General features: G+C 35.3%; 1 protein-coding gene across 3 annotated transcripts in view; it reads left to right on the forward strand.

Annotated features, from left to right (window-relative positions):
• FER (FER tyrosine kinase) overlaps nucleotides 1-24,335 on the forward strand; it is a 162,659-nt gene that overhangs the window by 77,790 nt on the left and 60,534 nt on the right. For all 3 annotated transcript variants that reach the window (XM_082075066.1, XM_082075067.1, XM_082075068.1), the window contains 3 exons: nucleotides 2,193-2,396; nucleotides 5,635-5,757; nucleotides 21,877-21,933. In XM_082075066.1, coding sequence (XP_081931192.1) covers nucleotides 2,193-2,396; nucleotides 5,635-5,757; nucleotides 21,877-21,933 — 384 coding nt within the window. The remainder of the gene's footprint in view (nucleotides 1-2,192; nucleotides 2,397-5,634; nucleotides 5,758-21,876; nucleotides 21,934-24,335) is intronic.

Below are 24,335 nucleotides of genomic sequence, written 5' to 3' on the forward strand. Positions count from 1 at the left end.
GTGATCATGATGGTCTGAACAGTGACTCAGACTTGACCAAGTTCAGACATAAACAGCTGTTATTTTCTGGTGGCTTCCTCTTTAGTATGCTATAAAATGGGTTACATGTCGGATATTTTGTTTTTTAAACCTTCATTTGTGAAGACTATGAACTAATTTATTGACCCTGAACTGTCCTTTTTCCTTAGCAACATTTCCTCTGGAGTAGAAATGTGTTTCTGCAGCAAAGGCTTTCCCACTCTGAACCCGTTAACATTTCTTGATAGCATAGCAGTGGCCTGGTTTTTCTTGCGAGTCAAACTTGGCATCTTTGAACAATAAATGTTCAAGTACATAACATTGTCTAATGTTTTGAAAGCTTATTTTTTTCTTTTAGGAATTCCTGAAATAGAATGGCTTATTTTCATTTAACATTGGTAGACAGCTCTTATCTGAGATGTATTTAAATTGATGAAAATGAAATATATGACTGCCTTCTTGACCAAACAGTGTCTTGGGCTTTTTGTATGTTACTGTGCTGATAAACATAGTACCGTGGAGTACAACTTTTACTCCTAAAAACTCTTGGGTGTGTACTTTCTGTTTAGGCTGTTCTTATTTATTACATAGCCCTTCCTAGATCACAGTCTCTAATAGAGCAGAATCTGTAACAGAGCATACTCACTCTTTGTAGTGATGAGTCTGTTGGTTAGAGTGCTGGCATCAAACCTCATGTCTGAAATTATCCCTGATAGGGTCTCAGGGCTCTATACCCCAGTATTGATATTTGAGAATATGGGATTCTGTTAGGCTCTTAAATATGTTCTCCCGTTCTCCATCAGGATCTGGGACTAAGCTAGACCTTCTTTTGATGTATAACTTAGCAAGGCAGGCAGGAACTGATGGACAAAGGCATTTTTATACCAGAAACTTTCCTATGAAAGTGCTAAAGAATTACAGACAGTTTGAAACAAGAAAATCTGAATAGATTCCCTTTCTTGCATCTGCTCATTCCCACACTGAGAGTCTGAGATTATTCCTAGTGTTTTATGGCTAGGTAAGTCACCTTAACCTAAATATCTCCCCAGGAAAACTTTAAATGTGCAGATAGCCTCCACTGTGCTCTTAGCTGCACCATGTCAAATTTTTCCCTTACATGCACTGATGGAGTGTTTCCCTTTCTCCATCCCCATAGGGGAAATATCATATCATCCTTCACGATACGAAGCAAACCTTTTTTTCATCACAGCAGAGCAGTAGGGGAGGTTAATGCAGAGTTGTATGCTTTGTATCTGTTCAGCCATACTTAACTGTGGTGTGGGTCTTTGTGCTGTTATCTGAAATGCATTTCAGCAGGCTTGCCTGGGACACATTCAGGTATCTCTTCAACTCATGAGATGGTATGCACTGTGTTATTTTGTTCAGAGCTTTACCACTGTGGCAGTGAGGATTACTATAAGCTCTGGCACTAATGATTTAAAATGACATACAGTTTAAGTAAGGTCTTGTCTGTCTAGCCGTAACAAATAAATATGAAGTGGTCATTGAACAAAAGATAAAGTTTTCCTCCTTTTTTTCTTAATGTAAGCTTGTTAAAATTAATATGTGAAATTGTAATTTGAATCTCGTTACCTTCTATTTATAGCCAGTAAAAATAATTTCTTGCAATATCTTTGCCTTTGAAAACTCTATACTCAAGTTCATAAGCACAATATACCCAGTTGTATATTCTGTGCTACAGTGTAAACCCTAGGAAAAATATCTCATAGAGCTATTAATTGTTTTGGGATGGAATTGGTAAATTCTGTGGAAACAGTTTATCCAATTCAAATGCTTTTTATAAATCAATTTCCTATATTTTTGTGTCTGAGAAGTTTCTAGATAAATAAATGTTTCATTTTGAATTGTTATTAATAACATGTCAGAATGTGTGAGAAAGAGTTGGTCAGTATGGATTAGGAAAAATAGCAGGCCAAGTGAAAAATATTAGATGGTTTTATGGATGTTTACATAAACTTCTGTTTTTTATATATTAGTTATTTAGGTAATAGGAAAGAACATGATCATGATGCCTTTTGTGTAAATTTTATTTGTTAATAAAAATAAATAATTTAGCTACAGAAATTATTGTTGTTTTATCATGCTTTTCTTGTACAAGTAAACTCTAAAAATGATCTGTTATAGTAACTTTTTTTTTCAATATTTTTCCAAAGTTCTTTGATGTAATATCAACCACTGAGAAACCATTGGCTGAGCAAGACTGGTATCATGGTGCAATTCCAAGAATAGAAGCCCAGGAGCTGTTAAAACAGCAAGGAGACTTCTTGGTGCGAGAGAGCCACGGGAAACCTGGTGAATATGTCCTTTCTGTGTTTTCAGATGGACAACGGAGACACTTTATCATACAATATGCTGATGTACGTCTCTGATATAGTACTGAATATTCAATGTTAGGAAGTTTATAATTTTAGCTAGACAATGTAGGATCTACATAATTTATTATGGCAAATGGCTTTAGCCTTTATATGAAAATGTGAAAGCTATTGGAAATATTTCCATCAGTGCAGAAATCAGGGGAAAAGGTCATTTTGGGAAACAAAAGAAAAATGTGAATAATGAGGTTATTTAACATCTTTTATCTTATATTGAAAAGCCAAGATATTTCTGTAAATGTTTTGAAATCCAGAACTTGTTACTAATAGTTTAGGCATATACATTGATTTATTTTGAAATCCATTTTCATACTTGGTGCTCATTAGGCAACTTTGAATTCAGACTTTAAAGGTTGCATTGAATCCTCCTGAAAAATGGAAACATTTGTGGAGAAGAAAAGAATTTGTGTTAGTTTCTATGCGGTTGGTTTAAGTCCCTGCTGCAGTAGAGATACTTATGTTCTTTTTATGCCTATGGCTATTGTTTTGTTCAGTATAATAGGAATGCTTGTGAGTGTTGCACAACTTATTTGCTTCTAAGGACCAGAATTGCTCCCGTTGCAGCTCTTACTTAGGAATAATTGGTCATTTTTAACACTATGCGTTTTTTTAATATGCCTTTATCCAATTTATGTCTTTTTATTCCTCTTAGTGGATTACTTTTTTTTTTTTTTTTTTTATAATCTTCTCATAAGATTACTAGAAGTTCTTCTTGAAATATGACATAGCAGGAAATAATTTTCAGTTTTGATTAAGTAATGCTGCCGAAACATAGCTCAGTCTGTTTTAATAAAATCTCCCTTTTACAGAAAAATACTCGAATTTAGATGCATAATGATATTTACACTGAGGGAATTCCTCATCTAAATCTTCAGCTAACGTACCATGCCTGGGGAGGTCAATATTGTGTACTGGATTTATTTCTTTTTTAGTGAGAGGTTATGATATTTTTCAAAATTCAAAGAAACTGGAAGGCTTCTGTAGAATCAGTGATTATGGACACTTGTCCAGCTGGAGTTTTCATTAATTTTCCCTTAAACTTTTCCTTAAACTTTTCCTTGTAGAAGTGAACCTTTACACAACGTCAGTGTTTATTTTATTTTGATTTTATGACCTTAAAGTACTTTGATATGTCAGAGTGCTGAATAAGAAAATAGGAGCAATAAAATTACCTGTAACTAGACACAGTCTTATGAGATGCTTGGATCTCCCTGATCCCAACACAGCAGAAATAAATGAACATTGGTGTGACTGAAATAATTTTCTGTAAATCTTTGTATGTGGCAAGTAAATCTTCCAAAAATGCAAGCTGGACTTTCAGATCAGTTTGTTTGTTTACATTAGATTGAACAATGTCGAGTCAGGTCTCTGTGACTGGTCAAATCACACTCTTGGATCCCTCACAGCTCCCCATATGGAGACAAAATATGTGTCCATATAAAATTTTTCTTCTGAATCAAATACTGAGTGGCAGAGTGGGACATACACCGGTTTTAACAGTGGTGCTTTAATTGCTTAAGTGTTCTCTCTCTGGTTTTACCATTATTTTAAAGGCTAATCTTGGTAAAACTATGTATGTGATAAAACAGTTCATTGTTCAGCTTTAAGCATCAAAATTCATTGCAGTCATTCAAGGCTACTGTTGTTTTTCACCGCTGCTTTTTTGACACTGCGCTATTTTCAAATTGGTTTTTGTTAGTGATTTTGATAATGGTCGGGATCCCAAGTAAATACACAGAATCAAAACTGTGTGCCCTGAAGGTCTTATATAGATGGTAGCATATGGGCACGCAGCTGATTCTGGGATGAGGAAATTATAGACAATATTGGTCATTGTGCTAGAGAGACTCTTAGGACATCAGGTTTTTTGGGTCATCAGTACAGAAATATGAGGGACCTTATTTGAAAGGAATGGGAGCTAGTGTTACTGGTCAGTGAAAGCTGAGTCACTATTTAATAAGTGAATGAAGTTAATCAACAAAATAAACAACAAAAAGTATTCAGATTATGAAAACATTTTTATGATGGAGAACCAGGAATGTTAAAAATGGTTGACATGACTAAGCTGTCCCTACTAACAGCAATAACATATTTCAGGAAGTTAGTGCTTTAACCTCTAAGGAAGATAAACTTATAATGTATTGTGCAAGGAATTTAACCCTGAGGGCTAGAAAGAAAAAAGTCTTCCTGCCAGTGGTAGAGGTTTTCATTGCCTGGTTGTGTAAATGAAGTTGAATCATGGTCAGTGCTTTGAGTTTTTCAGTTGTAGTATATATTTATTGTTGTCTTTGTCAGGCTGGCTTATGGCAGTTCCTCTCTTTTGGGCAGAGGTAGGTGTTGAGTCTTGAATAGGATCAAGACTTTATCCTGTTTCCCAGTCAGCTGCACTGTATAATTTAAGACATTCCGGAGGATGAAATAAACACTTCCTTACTATTTTTTTCCCCATCACATGTATGGGCAAAGATAAGCAATGGAAATACATTTTTTCCCCCTTAACTCCTGAAAGAATGATATGTCATATCAGTCTTTACTAAGAAAATGCTTTGTGCTTCTAAGAAAATCTTAACAGATTCAATTATCTACATTGTGCTCAATTGTGTATATGAAAAAAATAATTTCATGAAGAAGGAGGGGAGGAATTTTGTTTTGGCCAACTCCTCTATGAATTATATGCATGACCTATCTTCGGTTTAGCTGCTGTAAACTCTTCTAGTATGTACTCCTTATTAAAGACTAATCATACTCTGTGCCAGGGATTTATTATCAAATGTCATAAGTGGGCTAATATCTGAGTAAGATAGTGTTACTTATCTCCTGTTTATTGTATTGTCAGATGTTTATTTTTTGGTTTATTTTCTGTAATTCTTAGAACTTTAAGGAATTAGGAAGTTAGTGTTGTTTTTTTCTGGTTTAGAAAATATTTGTTTCACTCTGTCCTATGTCTTTAAATTAAGAGTTTAAATAAATAAATTATTTTATCATGTTGCCATAAATGAATGATACAATAATTATGCATTTATTAATTTATCATATTGCTAACTATCATTCCATTTAATTCAGTAGCAATGCTATTAAATAGATCAGGAAAGAAATCTAATTCGGTCAGGTGAATATCTTTGTTGTGTTTCTAGTGAGGGAAGCTTGGTGATGCATTTTTGCAGTTTCTTGTTCGAGATATTGCTTGTAGAGAAAAAAAATATTTCTTTTTACCTCCATACAGAATCAGTATCGTTTTGAAGGAACTGGGTTTCCAACTATTCCTCAGCTTATAGAACATCATTACACAACAAAGCAAGTTATTACAAAGAAATCAGGTGTTGTTCTGCTGAATCCCGTTGTTAAGGTAAAGTGTACATTCCAAGAACTCTGTTTAACTGAAAAGAATTTGGGGGATTGTATTGTTATTTATTAAATGTTCCTAGCCAACTTCTCAGATTTTTCATTCTTGCTCGTTTTGTGACTCTGTTTTTCTGACCTTTTTCAACCTCTAATCTATGCAACACAATCTTTTAAAATAACCTTCCATCCTTAAAATAAATCTTTAGTATCTTGAAAGAATGACATTCAGCATCTCACAAAATATCCTCCTACTTTTCTTCTTGGTTTTCCATTTGATTTTCACTACTAAGTAATTGAAAGTAGTAGTTCATTGCCTATAAAGTTGTGATGAAGAAATTTTGTTAATAAATGGTGTTCTTGAAGTGGTAAAATTCTTATGAAATTTGGAAGAGTTATGACAACTCTGTTTTCTTGCCATTTTATATCTCAGAAATAAGTTGTACAGACATGGAAAAAATATAGTCATTCCAGCATCATTGCAAGTTTGAAATAAAAAATCCGTACTGCAAAAAGTCTTTCAGGAAGGAAATAAAAAGGGATGGAAATATTATACATTATCACTGTTTAGTAAGCTTAAGAGTTGCCTTGGCTTCTTCCAGTAGTTTTCCAGTTAATGTCTAGTTAGTTGATATTTCATTCTGTCAAGGCTTAAAGCAAAGCGACAATAAACCATGGCAGATGCTCTCTGTTACTCCTTCACCCTCTCTCCACCCTCTCCTTTACATTGGAAAGATTATAAGGAAGATAAGGAGGAAGGAGGAGAGACTTCAAGTTGGAAGGGTTTTTGAAGGCTTTACTAATGTTACTAATAAATAGAGAAAATAGACAAAATATACAAAACCAATCTTGAATGCTTGATATGCAGTTGGTGTCACTCCAGTGGCAGCGGAGCTGGGAGCTGGCGGCTGCAGCAGCTGCAGGGCCGGCACCCAGAAGTCCTGGGCAGGATTTCACAGCAAACAGGGAACTGGATTTCAGGGATGCAGGGCCTGAGGCCTATACATCACAGGCACGCAGAGAGGGTCCTCTTTAGATGCCGGCTATGGTCGAAGAGAGCTAGACCCTCGTGATCAGCGTCTTATATAGGGGGTATGATGATTATGGGATGGAATACTCAGTTGATCAGTTTTAGTCACCTGTTCCGTCTGCCCCTCCTGGCAAACATTCCCCTCTTAATTTTGGGATGTTATCAGAATTCTTAGCTGTCATAGCAGTAAATCTAAACATGAACTTCATTGGTCGCTCTTACCAGTTTCAAGCACACTGTCTGAAAAACATGCAGGTAAAATTCGGAAAAGTACAGTTACCTAGAAGAACTTAGCTGAAAGGAAAAATTCACTAAAAGAGAACTGATTGTTTTTTTAACAAAACCAGGACACATTCATAACTCACCTCTTTTCCACTTAAATATTTGCATTTTAACTGTAAGGCATTTATTGTTAATTCTTTTTTTTTTAAATAGACTAGTTTCAGTCATGTGAATAGCACCTTGTTCTACAAAATTTTAGGAAGCACAACAATTTTTTATTTCAGAGTTAGTTTCTGACAACAAGGTCCTAGTTCTTTTCTTCTAATAACCCTGAAAATTTAAAGCATATTCCCTTCCTCATAATTGACATGATTTTTTTACATTTAGCTATGCTTACCTGTTTAATATAATTTTAAAATTTTTAAAATGAGGTTTTTTAAATACACATTTTATGTTAATTTCTTGCTGACTACTAAATTGATACTTACTAGAAGGTAAAATATTGGTTAAATGCACTGTAGAACATACGAAAAAGCATAGGACCTTAATTTTGGTGTATGAATAACTGTATTTTGATATGAACTGTTTAAGCTAAAAATAAAGGCTGTCAAACTCAAAATGAAATATTTTTAGATCTCTTTGCAAATTTTTGTCTTTTATAATGCTCTATTTGTTTTAAATGTTTAATGCTGCTTCCTCGATATTTTTTTCCTGCCTTCGTGTAGTATACATACTGTGAGAGGAGCCCTGTTTTAGCAAATGTAAAACTATAGTGTAGTATGTCATCTCTTCATTCTCTGCTGTTTACTTTGAAGACTTGGAGTTTCCATATTCCTGACATTTTTGTTTCATATTGCTATCATTTTTTTAATAAAGTTAGGTTTTAATTTAGGCATAGTTTTGTGTAACTGTGTATAGTCAAAGAATTTTTGTAGTACCTATACTATGGAAGAAATATGGTCCCAAATGACTTTCCTGATAATTTCTCCATTACTGTACTTGATCTCATGGCCTTTGAAGTGTAGATGCACATGGGAATAGTTTAAATACCTTCATGATAACCGTGAAACATGCACGATTGTGTGGTGGGCCCTTCCAGGACTTGGATCCATACCACTGGCACTACCTTCAGATGTATCATAACCTCCTTACAAAGAGATTGAAGACAATTTTTAAGACATACTTTTTAGCTTTTCTACTGTCACTGGGTACAAAGTCAGTTTTTTGTCTTTCGTATTTTCAGAGGGAAAATTGTGCAAGACCACTCCTTTTGGACTTGTTGACCTTAGTTAGTCTTAATATTAACCAAAATTCATTGAAATATAAGTATTCCCTTTAGGTTCACACTAGTTTTATGACTAGAAAAGTAGTTTGACTGTTCAGGTTTCCCAGAGTGTTGCAAGTAATTGGCATCTATCTACAAAGTCTAATCAGGCTTCATTTATTTTGTCATATGAGATACTTTGAGCTGGTGTGCATCAGTCTTAATATTCAAGAGCATTTCCTTTAGGGTTGATGAACTTTTCAACTTTCATTCTGATGGGTGATGTGAAGTAATGGAAAGGATGTCCATGGTAATACTGGCTGTTAGTGCTAAGAAGAGTATTAGGTGACAGGAAACTTTATAGCTTTCCAGAACATATATATTACATATATTGTATGTGGGCTTTCAAGAATTTGTGAAATATGACTGTCTGATAGATGCTTACACATTGTGTAAACTAAAACCAATGTATAGTGTACTTAGTACTTCATAACCAGCAGTTTGAACAAGACACTATTGAAATTGGTGTTATCTGGGTGATTTAAATTGCTTTAAAGCAGCTATGTTCAAAACTACTTAAATTGTTTTGGTTTGTAATACCTTTCAGTCTGAGCTACAGTTTTGTGGTGATTTTAGTTCTCCCACCTGATAAAAACTAGCTTTTGGAAAAAAAAGTATTTAAGAACTAAGGAAAAGAGTGCTGTGTTATTTCCATTTTAATTTGCATGGAGCTCTGGTTTCTGTCTGAGAAAGTGGAGACATTTTAAGTTATTTTCAGAAATAACATATACACTGTGACACCTAGTGTTGAGGGTATTTTATGCATCATGTGCTATTATAAGAATATCTTTGATCATTACCTTAAATTCATTTGACATCTGCAAAGACTGTTTTTCCTTTGTATATATTACATCTGCAGAGCAGCCTTTGATGTTTCGTGCAATCTTTAATCTATTTATGCAAATTGCTGTCCCTGTAATAACCTATTTAGAAAGTGAAAGTTAAATATGGCAGAGAACTTTGCTGAAAAAAAAATATGCTACAGAGTTTGTTTTTGCTTTCCTTCCTTCCCACAGTGATTCATCCTCCTTTACCATATTAGTAAAATTAGTATTCACCTTCTGTGACGCTGCCCTTGAAAGGAACACTCTTAATAGTGTCACAAAAGGCCTGTCCTGTGTCCCATTTCATGTAGACCAAATCTGCCTGCTTGAAATTTTAATGATGCTGTAATAATAGAATTCAAATTCGAAAAACTGAAGTCATTAAAAAGTGCAAGTGATTTCTTTAATGGAAAACTCTCATATGTATTTATAACCTTTTTTAAAAAATGCACGTTATGTTCTTCAATTTATTATTGATGGAATGACTGGTATGTAAAGCTCCTGCAGAACCTCAATGCATACCCAAGGACTTCTTTAGTAGAAATGCTATTTTAGCCATATAAAATATATTCTAACCTTCTAACATCTTTGACCTCATGTTGTGGAGTTTATTAAATTTTCTGAAATACATTTTTTACGTTGTGGGTATGCTTCAGTTTGACTTCAAGAACAGAGAATCATCAAGGAAATAATATTATTTTTATTTTGATATGTATGCATTAATGTTTTCGCTTCGATCGGAAGCTAATCTGCACTTAGGATGCTATGCTTCCATCATTGAGCAGTCTTCAAGAATTCAAACTGTACTTCTTTCAGCTGAAACAACACAGGAAGATACACAGTTGTTGATGGGAGGGAATTCAGTCTTCAGAACTAGGAGAGATCTAGTCTTAAATAACACTTTTCCCCCAAAATGTATGTTTTGGGTCCTCATCACCAACTGTTTCACTCTGGAGATCTGCAGCTATTTCACTAGTGCTAATGCAGTCCTAGTCTTTGGCTGCTCTGTAGTAAATTCAAAATTTGACCTCATGAAAAAAAAATAACTGCTACTTTGTCAGGCGAGTTAGGCTATGTACTCGTTGCCAGTAACTTGCATTTAGAAATTCTGGCGCTATTTCGATGAGATAAAGAAGACTGTAAAACAGTCTGAAACATTTTCTGTACATGAGAAAATGATGAACTGTAAATAATGTTGAGTGAGATGAATGAAATGTGTTAAAAAATAATATATGTATATTTATTTCATAGTAGTGGTTCTAATGCTGATGAATGAGTTTGCAAATGACATGAGGATTCCGTGCACATCTGGTGCTGTCTTGCAAGACAGCAATGAGTTAATGTTGGGATGATGTTAATGTTGAGATGATGTTAGTGATGTTAATGAGTTAAACATGGAAAGAAATTATGAAGAAATATAAATTTAAATGAGAACATAAAGCTAGAGAGAATCTTTTCATAAAAATGCACTGAAAAATATGACATGACCCTCATTTTTCAGTCACTGAACCAATTTGAGCTGTAGTTCATATTTAGTAGTCTTTGAGCTCAGCTTTCAAAGACAGAAAGAAAGAACAATCTATTTGTTTCATGTTTTGTCCTCTTAGTAGTATTGCAGAACTAATACTCTCTCCTTTAGCAATTAGTTAACCTACACTTAACTGTGCAAAGCTGACCAAAAGTTGTTTTCTTGCTGTTTGACTCCCCTTAGTGTTGGATGTTTTTTCAGGTGTTTTGTTTGGTTTTGCTCTGTTTCACAAAAACAAGCTGAAGTTCACTGTTGTAGACAACATGTGCTTGTGGTGCAGGTGGCATGTGTTTCTAAGCAGAGCTGACATGGAGGAATTGAAGAAGGTTGCTGAATAGCCTCACTTCAAGGCAAGCCTTCTTAGGCCTGCTGAGAGAAGTTGAAGCAAAGCAAAGAGACTTAGCAAGGAGACTTTCAAGTTTATCACAAAGTAGTCCTGTCACTCTATTAGAGATTCTCATCATAGGAAGGAATTAAGGTGCTGAAACGGGAAACAACTTCAGTAATGATACTGCCTTTTGGGAAGACCATCCTGTGTTTGTTTGACCTTAGGACAGCTCTTCAGGAGCAGAAATCTCAGCTGAAAGGAAGAAGCAGGCTATAGCAGTGAGTTACGCAGTTATTACAATCTTATGGAGGCTAGATTTGTACCTCCCAACAGGATCCCACTGTGAATTACCTGTGTGGTAGCCCCACATCTGATTAGGCTTTTAGGAATGCCAGAAGCATCTGGTGGTCATGGTCTCTGTGTGTCAATTTTTGACCCAAAGCTATAATTCTTGTGAGCATGATTAAAGTCTAATATATGCATTTTAAAATGTTAAAATATGTTTTTTATTTTCTTTAAAGAAATTAAATCCACAATGAAAAGGGAGCATTTATAACACATAGAAGGTGCAGTTATAGAAAAGGACTGTATTGCATAAGCATGAAATTAATCTTTTGCTGCTTATTTACCATTGAGTGGTATTATGATCACGCAGAAGGCCTGTGATTCGTATGTCAGGGAAACTGGCAGTATTTTTTCAGTATAACAGAATTTAAGCAGATTTTCAGTAGGTACTTTAGCTTAATTATGTAATCTGAATAAAAGACTGCAGCTATTGATATTTGATAACAGAGTTTCATCTCTTAATGTTAGAGATGCATTTCAGTTATGTTCAAATTTCTTCAGAACTTAGAGGTGTTACAGGATTTGCTTTCAAGGTGTTTTAGCAGATAGTGTTGCAATATTTCAGTCAGTTAACAAAAGAAATATATCTTCCATAATGGTGGCCTATACTTGTCGAGGCATCACATACTAATCAGGTATCAGTATAAGAATTCAGTTTTGGCGAAGTGCTATTTTTGGCCAGTCTCTTAAAGAAAGATCTGTGTCCTAGAAATACGAAATGCATGCCTTGGCTGCATGTGCTTTCCTGGTTTCTGTGCATTCATATAAAAACGTGCAAATGAGCAAAAGGAATTATTTCAAATGTGACTGGAACAGTAGGAATTAGGAAAAAGAACCAAAATTTATGAAGGAGGAGATGGAAGTAAGCTATTCTTACGAAAAATTTTGTAAAAGTATGTCTTAGGAGGGAAAAAAACATATTAAATGGAAAAAAAATATTGGAAGAAGGTTTTTTGACAAAAACTGATGAATAGGAGAATAAACTACTTCAATTAAAGAATTCTTCAGCAAAGATTATTTGAATTTACCAAATTTTATTGCTAATATTTTGTATATACATGTGAAAATCAAAGTATTAACTGTGTTCTGTAGTATTTTGGGTATAAGTCACACCTTTATTCAACACTTGTAAAAACTGAGGCTTTGTACTGTGGCTTTTCCACATCTTTATCAGAAGCTTTATAATCAGATGTTAATATATCACAATAATAAAATTTTATTGCAATTGGGGAGGATTGCAGTAGTAAATTGTTTTTCTGCTGAAGTAACATCCTGATTTTTTTACAGATTCTGACTGCCTCACAGATTTGGAATTCCAATATTCTATAATAATTATTTTTTTATGTGAGTTACAAATTTTGTATATGCTTATACATATTTTTCTTCTTGCTTTTACTAGTGCAGTCAATGTGACTTTACCACAAGTAATGTTTTGAGTTTACAGTATTTTCATAGGATGTGGCTGGCAAGTATGAAACCTTAGTTGACCATAGGCTCTCAAAGGTTAAAAAACACAGCATAGAATAAGGTCAGACTCTGTTCTCTTAAATACCTTTCCAGAATTATAGTTATGCACAATGAGGTGCTGTGAAGTAGATGGTAGCTTCTTCCAACTATTTTAACTTCTACCAGTTTGGGTGGAACAAAATGTTAAAAAGGAGTGAAATGTTGTAAAGAGGAGCCATGGAGAGTGAAGCTCTCTATTGGTTGTCAGTAACTTACAAGTCAAAACTGCTCTAAATTTTAAAATAGTCATGAGATTGACTGTCACTTTTTATACAAGGATACTGCAGCAGAAATTTGTAGAGCATTTTTCTTTCGCAAAGGAAAATAAGATAATAGGTGTGTTATCTTTATATGTGTTTACCATAGGTGAATAATACTGTATGGTCTATGCATACATTGTCTACATTGTGCAAATTATTCTGGGAGAAAGAAAATACATTATTGCTTAGAATTTTGAAACAACTTTTTCCTTAGAGGTGCAAAATAATGGCCAATAAATGTTTTGCATTCTGATGACGAAGATATGATTAACATGTATAGATTCTTTCTACAAATCTGCTTAAGACATACATAAGTATGTAAGCTAGACTTTTTGCTTTTGTTTTCCCTTTATAACATGACCAGAAAATACCAGGAAAACACAGGATTGTTGGCAAAGGTGGTAGCAGGGAATATAATATGGGTTTTGATTCCATTTTATTTTTTGAGGCTGCTTTGTCAGCAAGTGTTTGCCTTTCTATTCTTTTTATCTTTGTCTATGACATTGTGCAGGTCCTTAAACTTACTGAAAGAAAAATATTCTTAATTCAGCTACAATTTTTAAATGTAGATTTATAGTTTGGGTTTTTTGACATTGTTAATAAGAAACCAAATTTTATATAGGTTTAATCAATAATTAAATATTAATGTTGAAGTAGCTTACTATGTGTGTAACATCAAAATCTGCCACCACATGTGTTCATATGGAATGATAGGTTGGTGCATGTGGTTCATGGATTCCCATGAAGGTGTGTATGTGTGGGAGAGGTAGTGTTCTCACTCTCTTTTCCTTTCTATGTGGTTTTGCCTTTTTCCTACGCTTGTCCATTCAAAAATTAAGCTAATAGAACAGCTTTGAAATTTTGCCAGGTTAATTCTATTGAATTTCAGTCGTTTTAACATGTTATCTGAAGATTATGAAAGCCCATGCAAAATGAGTAGATGTAGCTAGGTAGAATAGGATGAAGTATTGTAGCTTTTGTTTTGAATAAAATAATAATATGGGGGAGGCTGTGGTGTGGAACTGCAGCTCTTTGAAAATTATTGCATACTAACCACTGCAATTTAGAAATTATTTTGGAAGTACTGTAGGATATATAAAGAAACAGTCTTGCAGAGAGTTTACCTTAGTGTGTGGATGTTGCTGAAAGAATGAGTTAAATGTTTTATCTCCTTGGCAAGAAGAAAACATCTAACTGGAAACAACTGGATGTTTTGAATGTAAGTCAGGGTGGAATAAAATATGTGGCTAAGTATGTTACATAGTTCAAGGAGACTCTTTTGGACATCTTTATATACGACTCTAGACCCTCAGCTCCAGCTATACATACCTCTTCATGCACATGAGTGGGAGTAAAACTGTGTTTATACATATGTGAAAATATTTCAGCCTCTTTTAACCTTTTGAGTGTGTTTTTGCATGCATAATAAGTGCTTCTGCGCTTCTGTGCTTCTGCATTCCACTCTCTTTAAATCAGGCAAAATGTTTAAAAGAAAAACTACTTTATCACACCATTTTTTTTTTAATTTAGAGCATACAGAAGACTGTCACTCTTGGAGGGCATATCTGATAAAGGGCAGATAATTTATCAGTTTGCATGTGTTTGGTTAACAGGGTGATTCAGAGTACTTGGGTTTGGGAGCTGAATATACCATATAAATATAGAGAGGAATGCTATATGTTTCCTCAATGTGTTTGAAATAGAATGGGTCTGACATAAACTTGATTTCCTTTTTCCTTTGCTTAAGGATTACACATTTAATGTCTTGTCCTTTCTCAGTTATGTTTCTTTCTCCTTTTTCTTTATTTTCTATGCTTTTCCTGAAAGATCCTCAGCATCTTTCTAGTCCTTTGATGAATAAGAGATATAAACTTAGGGAAATACTGCATGTCCTTCAAAAACAAGTGAAGAAAAACTGGTTATGTATATTGACTTCTACGGTCATTTGTCTACTGATCTTCAAGAAAGAATGCTCAAAGAAAAGCTGTGTGATTAATCTGAGGTCACTTCTGCAATTTATGCACTGCATAGCAGCTTTTGCAAATTTCAATTCTACCCTCTTGCTTTATGGCCATTTAGAATTTGGTTTAGCAGAAAGGTTGAACTTCACAGAGCTTTTTATGGAACAATAACAGGTCAGATGAAATAGTACTTTTTCCAAGGAGGTGAACCTATCTGCAGTATTATTCTGTTTTACAGCTTACATTGAGTTTCATCACTGTGGCTTAATACACTGCTGATAGTAATGCAAAACAGGTTCTGTAACAATTTTTACAGCTCATGGATCTCTAAAACAGTTTTAAGGAAGTTGTTAGTGAGGTTTTACAAAACCCCTCTTGTAAAACTCACTTGTTCTTATGAAAAATCTTTTCCACTAGCTACCTTTATTTCTATGCTTTATCTGAAGGACTTGAAAGACACAGTTTATGATTCATGACATTAATATGCACATTATATATACTGGCATAAGTGGTGTCAAAAATAGTACTTCTTCAGGAAGATAATGTCTCATTTCCACATTCATGGGCCGTAGCTACATGTACACGGTTGTTACTCATGGGGTTTTTTTTTATTCTGGTTCATCAAATTCTGATAACTGATATTGGAATATCCATGTGATGAAAATTTATCGCTGATTATAATTTTCTTAGCCATTAACAAGAATCTTACTCTAATTATCCTTAATACTGAAAATGAAAGATTGACTTTCCGTTTTTGTGGAAAAATTGCTCTTAGCTGCAGTAATTCGTATTGATATTTTATGTTTCATTTGGAAGGAGAGCAAATATTACTTTCCAAAATATTTTTCTGAATGTATTTTTTCTGCTTACAACATGAAAAGACAGGCATAATGCATGCTTATGCACTGTACTCGTGAGATGCTGGCAATATCTGTCTGTTTTATGGGGTTTTTTTTTAGGGGAATGTTAATGAAGAATTTACTGGAGTCAGAAGAGGAGAGGGATATTTAGGCTTTTGTTAAATTTCCCATGCTGTGTTCAAACAGATTCTTATGTTGGGAAGCATTTTGTTTTCAGTTATCTGAAGGCATCTAGCTTTATTATTTTAATGTTTTCTGAACTAGCTAGAGTAAATAATGTGGCAGAGAACATGAGATAAGTAGATAACAGTGAAGATAACATAGAAGTCTTATTTATTCATACTGTGATGGAACCTGATCAGAATTTGCTGGCTCTTCCTCTTTTACTAATCTTGCATAAGAGTTTGCAAGAACTTAAGAATCTCAATTTTGATTGGTAGTACTCTGAAACTGAGTAAAAGTACAGGTGGCATTTTCTTTCTATCCCTTTTTCCTCTCTCCTATTAGAAACATTAAGATTTTTAAAACAAAGCATTTAAGCTGAGGCTCATAAATTCGTATCTAAGTCCCAAAATGTCTGATTCTAGAATGTTTACTATCAACTTTCTTTACTGTTGCTTGTTAATTTGAAAAATTACCCTTTTAGAGTTCTTAATGATTGAAATTGTTACTGAAAATTATAGAAAAATAACGCTAGGGGAATTTGAACACTAAGTATTTGTTCTGGGTTATGTTTTACATTTTATTGAAAGCTGTTATAATTCACTGCAACTAATTGATAAGCTGCCTTTCTGGCATAATCATTTGTGATTTCTTTGATGTAGTTTCTGCTAATGAAGAGAGATATGCAGGAGGAAAACTGCACTTCAGACTTGAGCTTACATGTTTGGAAGAAATTTAGGGTAATAGTGACAGTATTTTGGTCTCATATCTCAGAAAAAGAAAAATGAGATTGCATCTTGTACAGCGACCATGTGCTATTCATACTGTGGCCTCTGTGACATTCCACACAACTCCGGTACCTGCATCTCCAGTGAAGAAAGGACCCATGCACAGTCCTGCTCATAGCTCAAGGCTTGAAACTTACCATGGTCCAGGGAATGATGAAACTTACTAACATCTCCTCATATCCAGAATACTTTATTTTACAAATATAAAGAGACATTTCTGATTATTTTTTAATGCTCTTTTTCGCAGGTGAAAGTTTTATTTCTTTAATTACTGGTTTGTTTGGATGTTTTTTTTCGTGAGTTACAGATAACTCTTGAAATAACGCTTCTCTTTGAAAACATTTGTCTTTATTGAAAGCAAACAAGTATCTTGTATAGCGTCAGAAAGTCTGAAAAGGTACTCCCTACCAAACTGTTGTTTGTATAAACTTTCAGTGTGATGACAGCTAACATCTGTCCTTTGGGGAAGGGTAGCAGTGTTGAGGATGACCAAGTTCTTCACTGAGAGAATTTCCTATTTGACAACTTGTTTCTCAGTGTTTGGCCAACAGATTAGCAGTATCTCTAAAGGTTAGATGCAGTGACAGGACTCTTAGTATTAGTAAACAGCTATAGCTCAGTAAGGGCCCTCAGAGCATCTCCACTCTTAGCCAGGGCTCAGGACCAACATATGATAATGCAGCTGAGTGTTACTCCTTCCAGCCCTCAGCTGGAGGCTTCACCCCCTTGGGGTGAAGTTCCCAGGCAGAGCCAAACCCTGTGCTGTGGGAGCCACTTTTGTCAAAGACTCTACTGCCCAGCCCCTCAAGCTCCAGCTCCTGCTGCCTCACAGCCCTGCCTGTGCCTGATCATGCTCCCCCTTCATCTGGTCCTGGACCCTGACCCTGGTCGGCTTCTCAGCTGGCCCTGCCTCATCACCATCAACCTTCCCACCGGTCATGCAGCTGTGTCTGATGCTGGTTCCCCTTCCCTGGCCTTCACCTTGCCCACCACCCACATGCTGACTTCCCAGGTTGACCCTGGGCCTCCTTTATCACTTCAGACTTGGTTTATCTGAACCTGAGGCTGTCCCCCTGGCCTGCTCTGCTCCCTCTCTGAGGGTCATGGCTGGTGAGCCTCAGTCCTGCTAGCCACAGGTCCCCTCTCTGCTCAGCCTCAGGGTGACTACACACTGTCACTCTGGCTGCTCAGTAACTGACAAGGAAAAATAAGTGAGGAACGGTAACACCATTGAACAAATACGTTAGAGGATGTGGCTTCAGAAGACACTAAAGTGTTTCCCAGGTGTGGAAACAATTGTTTACTAACCACAGCAGTCTCAGTAGGGTTGTTGCTTGTCTTTCAGTTTCCTCCCAAATGTCCACCTTGAGGTGGTTTCTTCTTATCCTTTAGTTATCATGACATTTCCTTGGTATTCTTTCATAGAGAACCTCGAAAGCATGTTTTGCCAAGTAGTTCCTCATTTCTGGTAAAGGGTTATCTCCCATGAGGCACTGCAGCTCTGCCTGAGCTGAGCCAAGTCAGTTGCTGTGCTTGGCTAAGAAATATAACATTCATATAATTCGTATAATACAGTGTCTGTTTATCTATACTTACACTAAAGATTATTTTTTATTTCCCATTTTGCTGTCACATTTCTTTTGTAACTTTCAGTATCTTTCACCCACCTAATTGATCTGTAGAGTAATAGCATTTGACAACTGGAGAAATACATTCTGTTCACAATCAGAATTAAGCATTCACAGAAGATCATCAAGTTTATGATCAGATAGAAAAAATATTACTTTCATTCTGACTTTTGTTTATTATATGCTAATATGCATCCATTCCTTTGTCCGCCTAATTGATTTAGTTAGTGGAAGCTATCAAAAATGTTGAGTGATGACATATCAATTCAGTGCAATTTGAACAGGATCAGTGAGACAATATACTTGCAGTAGAAACAGTCTTGTCCTTGTCACTGTCCACTGTCCACTTCTTGGTTTCGAGTAAATGTATGATGAGAAGTGTGATCGAAAGGAGTGCAATATGCCAAGGGTTTAAATCATTTTCCATAGGTGTCTGCTTTTGAGGTCTGTGCAGGTGGTGCATGATGATCAGTAAAAGAACAGTTCTGAAGAGATTCCAGCTAGAGGCAGAAAGAATCATTGAAGCATCAACTCCCTCTTTTTCAGACTGCTGGCTCAGCCACATAGCCACAGGAGTGACACATATGATAAGTCTCCGAAATTTGAGATGTAGTTTGTATACCAACAAAAGCAATTAAAGATATCTTTCCTCAAGAGCTTTCATAAGCAGCAAACTCTCCATTTATGTACCATTGAGAAGAATATTCATGTATTGATACTCTGTGAAACAGATACTATGAGGGTAGCAGAATTGCGTATGCTCATCAATGAAGATTTGTTTTCTAAACCAACAACAAGAACTTCAGTAACAAACCAAATCAAACTTTGTATAATCCTTTTATTGTGAAGAATCTGGCAGAACCATGATAATGTAATCATTGGGTTACACGAGTGTAAGAGATGACTGAAAGTTTTCATAGAAAGAAAACTGCAGGTTCCGATGCCTGACAACGCTTTCCATGAAGAATTTTTTCCTAATATCCAATCTAAACCTCCTGTGGCACAACTTGAGGCCATTTCCTCTTGTCCTTTCACTTGCTACTTGGGAGAAGAGACCAACACCCTTCAGAGTGGGTTGTCAGGCATTGGAACAGGCTGCCCAGGGAAGTGGTGGAGTCACCATCCCTGGAGGTGTTTTAAAGGCATATAGATGCGGTTCTTAAGGTTACTGTTTAGTGCTAGAGTTAGGTTATGGTTGGACTTGATGATCTTGAGAGTCTCTTCCAACAAAATGATTCTATGATTCTATGAATGATGGGGACAGACCTTTTAGGATGGCCTGTAGTGACAGAACAAGGGGAAATGCTTTTTAAACTGAATTAGCATAGGTTTAGATTGGATACTAGGAATATTTTTACTGTGAAGGTGCTGAGACCCTGGAACAGGTTGCCTAAAGAAGTTGTGGATGCCTCATCACTGGAAGTTTTCAATTTCAATGGGGCTTTGAGCAACCTGGTCTAGCTGAAGACCTCCCATGGCATGGGGTTTGAACTAGGTGAACTTTAAAGGTCCCCTTCCAACCGAAACAATTCTGTGATTCTGTGGTCTGTTTACATACAGAAGATTTTTTTCTGTCTTTGGATCACAGGCTCATTTAGGTTGGAAGGGTGTTCTTGAGATTCTTTAGTCCAACCCCCCTGCTCAAGCAGGTTCAGCTGCTGTGTACTTCCCAGACCTGTGTCCAGTTTGATTTTGAATATCTCCACAGATGAAGACTCCAAAATCTCTCTGTGTAAACCTGTTCTGGTGTTTGACAACCCTCACACTGAAAATGTTTTTCCCCATATTCAAATGAATTTCCTGTTTTTCAAATTTGTGCCCACTGCCTCTTGTCCTCTCATGGAGCACCACTGAGAAGAGTCTTGCTCCCTTCATTCACTGCCATCAGGTATTTACACACATTGGAAAAATCCAATTTCACACCAGGCGGTGCTGTTATGATCCCAGTAATAAAGGCACTCAGTTTCTGTAAGGTATCATTTAAAATACTGTCTATTAGATCTAACTCTGCAGGGAGAGAGCACTGTAGGCAATCTCGCATCCCTTTAGATAGTGGGAGCCCTGGGTGGTATAGCATTGAATGAGCCACGGATCCACATGCAGCATGCTGGGCAGTCCATGCCTTTAGCAGAAATTCTCACATTTTGGTTGTTTGAGCTATAACAGGACTTTTTTACAATGGAACAACTCTGTTCATTATCTCTACTGGCAAACAGAATGGATGTCCACATGAGAACTTCTTGGAGCTCTGGTAGAATAACGCAAAGCCACGCAGGTGACATAATTGGTGGTACCCAGTGGGAGCTGCCTGTGGGCTCTGTTGTGGTGTGCTGGCTGAGCTCATCCTGTGGCCCAGGGAGCTATGCAAGCCTGGTCTGTCATGTTGGTCACTGACACTTTGATGTACACCAGTCTTCCAGTCAGGATCACTACAGGTCCTTCATGGTACAGAAAACCTGCTAATCTGATATATTAGGTGTACTTCAAAGCCAGCATGTTTGGCTTGGTTTTCTGTGAGCTTTAATGAGAAATGATTTAATGAATTGGCATAAGCTTGTCTAGACATTTGCCTTTTCATTAGTAATAAAGAATGCTTAGGACCTTACAACTAACATGAGGAGCAGTAATAGTGTTTGTGAGGTGATAGGTGAGATGCTAGCAGAGAAATAAAATGGAAAAAGAGTAAATATGGGTTAGACTTAAAATATCCTACTGTAATATTTTAGCTGAGTATTAAATATGTCTGTGTAGCAAGAAGTTTATAATTGTTTTTTATATGTCTTCAGGTTGTTGCGGACTGTTTCTAGTGTTGGTCATCAACACTGAGCAGATACTTTAACTGGTATTTGTTATGTTGTCTTTTCAAATAGTTGCCTGTAGTATATCAAACTACCACAGAAGATGTAAGAGATGCAAATATGTGTCTTGTTAATAACTAGAAAAATCAGTTCTTTTTCATGTACACTGAGGAGATCTAGCAATAAGTTATTTTGTATGCTAAAATGAAGTTTTCATATTTGGTTTTGACACAGGTAATTGTTAAAAGCAGTGCTAGATACCATTTCCAGAATCTGTATGAAAATTTGCATAGTGCTCTATCTATGTGCATCATGTCATGTTGTAGGCTTATTCTTCTGACAGAAATTTGCGGTATAGTATATTTCAGTATTTGATTGTATAAGAAGCTTTCAAAACTCTGTTTTATGAATACTTAGATTTGAAACTTCCTGGTATGCTTTTGATTAAATGGTCTGAATATAATGCTTCTTTACATCCATTTCTACTGAAATGTATCTTATAGAAACTTTGTCTTACATATTTGCACAGACTGAAAATTTTTCTTTCCTTTTCTTTCCATAGGATAAGAAGTGGGTTCTTAATCATGAAGATGTCACACTGGGAGAATTACTGGGCAAAGTAAGTGATCAAGTGAGCTAAGTAACATTTAAATAAGTATGTATTGGTCATTAAGCCTACACCTTTTCTGTTTACCTTTTCTTTTAAATTACTGTGGTATGCAATTTTTATGTCAGTTCTTTTACTTGAATACACAAAACAGCATTGCACTTTAAATAAATGCAAATCACATTTACTGGTAAATAATAACGTGTGCTGAAACTGTTTAATTAGCATACATAGGTTTCTCTTTTGGTAGCCTTTTAAGCTAACTAGATTTCTATACAACATGATGTGGCTGTTTTACTTTGGGTAGTCTTATAAAAATGTTGTTGCAACATCAATAGATTTATGTTTATACATTTATGTATCAATTTATTTATTTATGCATAAAAATTGATATCAGATGATTAGATCAATATTTGTTAAAACTAATATTCGTTGCTTTTGTATGATTTATTGAATGTTAGGCAACTTCACAATCATATATGTATTAAATGAATTCTTGTATAGTGTAGCTTATATCACAAATTCTGCTTAGGAGCTTTAAGTCTTTAAAATCAGGTAAGCCTCGTACCTCAGTTATATTTTTAGCACCTTTGCACTTACAAAGACAGTTGTGAGTGCCACTCTGGACACAATGTTCCAAAACATTTCCCAAAACCGAAAAATAGCCCTAAATGAGGAGGAGATAAATGAAAGCAATAATTTCCTTCTTACTGTGATACACACTAAAAGAACAGATAAACTGTTGAAGAAACAGGGGAATAAAATAGTCAGAAAATTCTGTTACCCAAGATAAAATCTCTTTGGCAGTGTAAGATGATGACAAGTATTATCTACTGGTAGACAGAACTGTGTCTGCATAAAATGTAGGTACTGTGACAGCTTCACATTCTTAAACAGAATAGTGTCAAGGAAGAAAAGTAAAAGATGTTTCAGGCATTAAAAAAGCTTTGTCCTGATAAAAATTACAAATTAATTAGTGTTGGTGAGTAAAGACAGAGCAATCTGAAAATTGGTTAATTTAGTAAACTGAGTTTACATGTGCGTTGTATTTTTTTGGCACAAAACATTTTTAATATTCAAAAGAGACCGAGAAGTCTTGAAAAAAGTTCTTATGGAAAGATATATTCTTTAAAAAATACAGAACGGGATAAAAACCTTATTGGAACAGAGTATAAATTGGTTGTGCATCCATCTCTAAAAACATATAGTCAGAAGAAAAGAATGATGGGACAATCAGTGTCCATATGAAAAAATCTTAAATAAATTACAACCATTCATCATGGAAGTGAGAAATCTTGAGGGTCTATAAAATCTTGACTGGCCTGGAAAAGATGAGGAAAATTCGGAAAGCTTAATGCATAAGAGGATGCAGACTTTAGAAAAGATGAAGATTTTCCTTTACCACAGAAATGAATGGTCTGTTTATTTACTCAGTATTAATTCTATAATACCCCACAAAAAAAAAAAGGTTGTATGAAATGAACATGTTATATTAAAAATCATATGTATATAATTAAATATTTTAAGTTTAAAAAAAAAAGGTATTTTCAGTACTTAAGTAGCCCTGAATGTTGAATACATCTGACCAGAAGGCTGGAGTAGAAGTGCATTGGGAGTGACTCAACTTCTTACCTTTGGGCACCTCGTACAATTTTATGTATCAGGGGTATTGTCCTGACCTCTAGAAGCACTATTTTAGAAGGGCAGATTGCTGTCATAGATCCTACACCTTGCTTGCCAGCTATGTCTTCCTTATCCTGGGGTATATATAATACTGGAAATCTGCGTTTAGGCCTAAATTTCTTCCCTTGTTACTAGTAGCACATTACTGGTTTCTATCTGTGAATTTATTTTTTCATTTTTCTGTCTTCCTTTGGCAATACTGTTATCAGATGTAAACTAAAAATTGAATTTTATTTATTCTATAGGAAATACAAAACTTAACTAAGAGTATGAAGTGTTCAGTTTTGATCTTTTTTCTTCACTTGAGTTTTTTCATTGATGCCACTGTTCTTTATATACCCCACAATCTCTTTCTTCCTTCAATTTGTGTCCTAATTAATTTTTCTTTTGTTTTTATTTAAGTAAAAAATACATATGATGGAGTTTGTTCTGTGATCCTTATTATTTCAGTTTTCTTCTATGAAAGCTAAAAAAATAACAACTTGCCCTGCGGGTATGTTTTTGAAGATCTAAAAAATCTGAATATGAAAGGCACTACTTTATAGAGTCTTGTCTAAATGTGTGGCCTTACATACTTGCCTTTACAGACCAGAGCTGAGCTTGGCTTTTAAAAAAAAATGTGGATCATGTAATTTTTTCAGGGCAGACACAACAATGTATTTTTTTGCGGTGGTTCTGATTTCTGATAAGAAAATAATATTCAGTGTTTTCACTTTTCTTACTTAGCATTT

Source organism: Streptopelia decaocto (assembly GCF_964273445.1).
Source record: "Streptopelia decaocto genome assembly, chromosome: Z".
NCBI lineage: Eukaryota > Metazoa > Chordata > Aves > Columbiformes > Columbidae > Streptopelia > Streptopelia decaocto.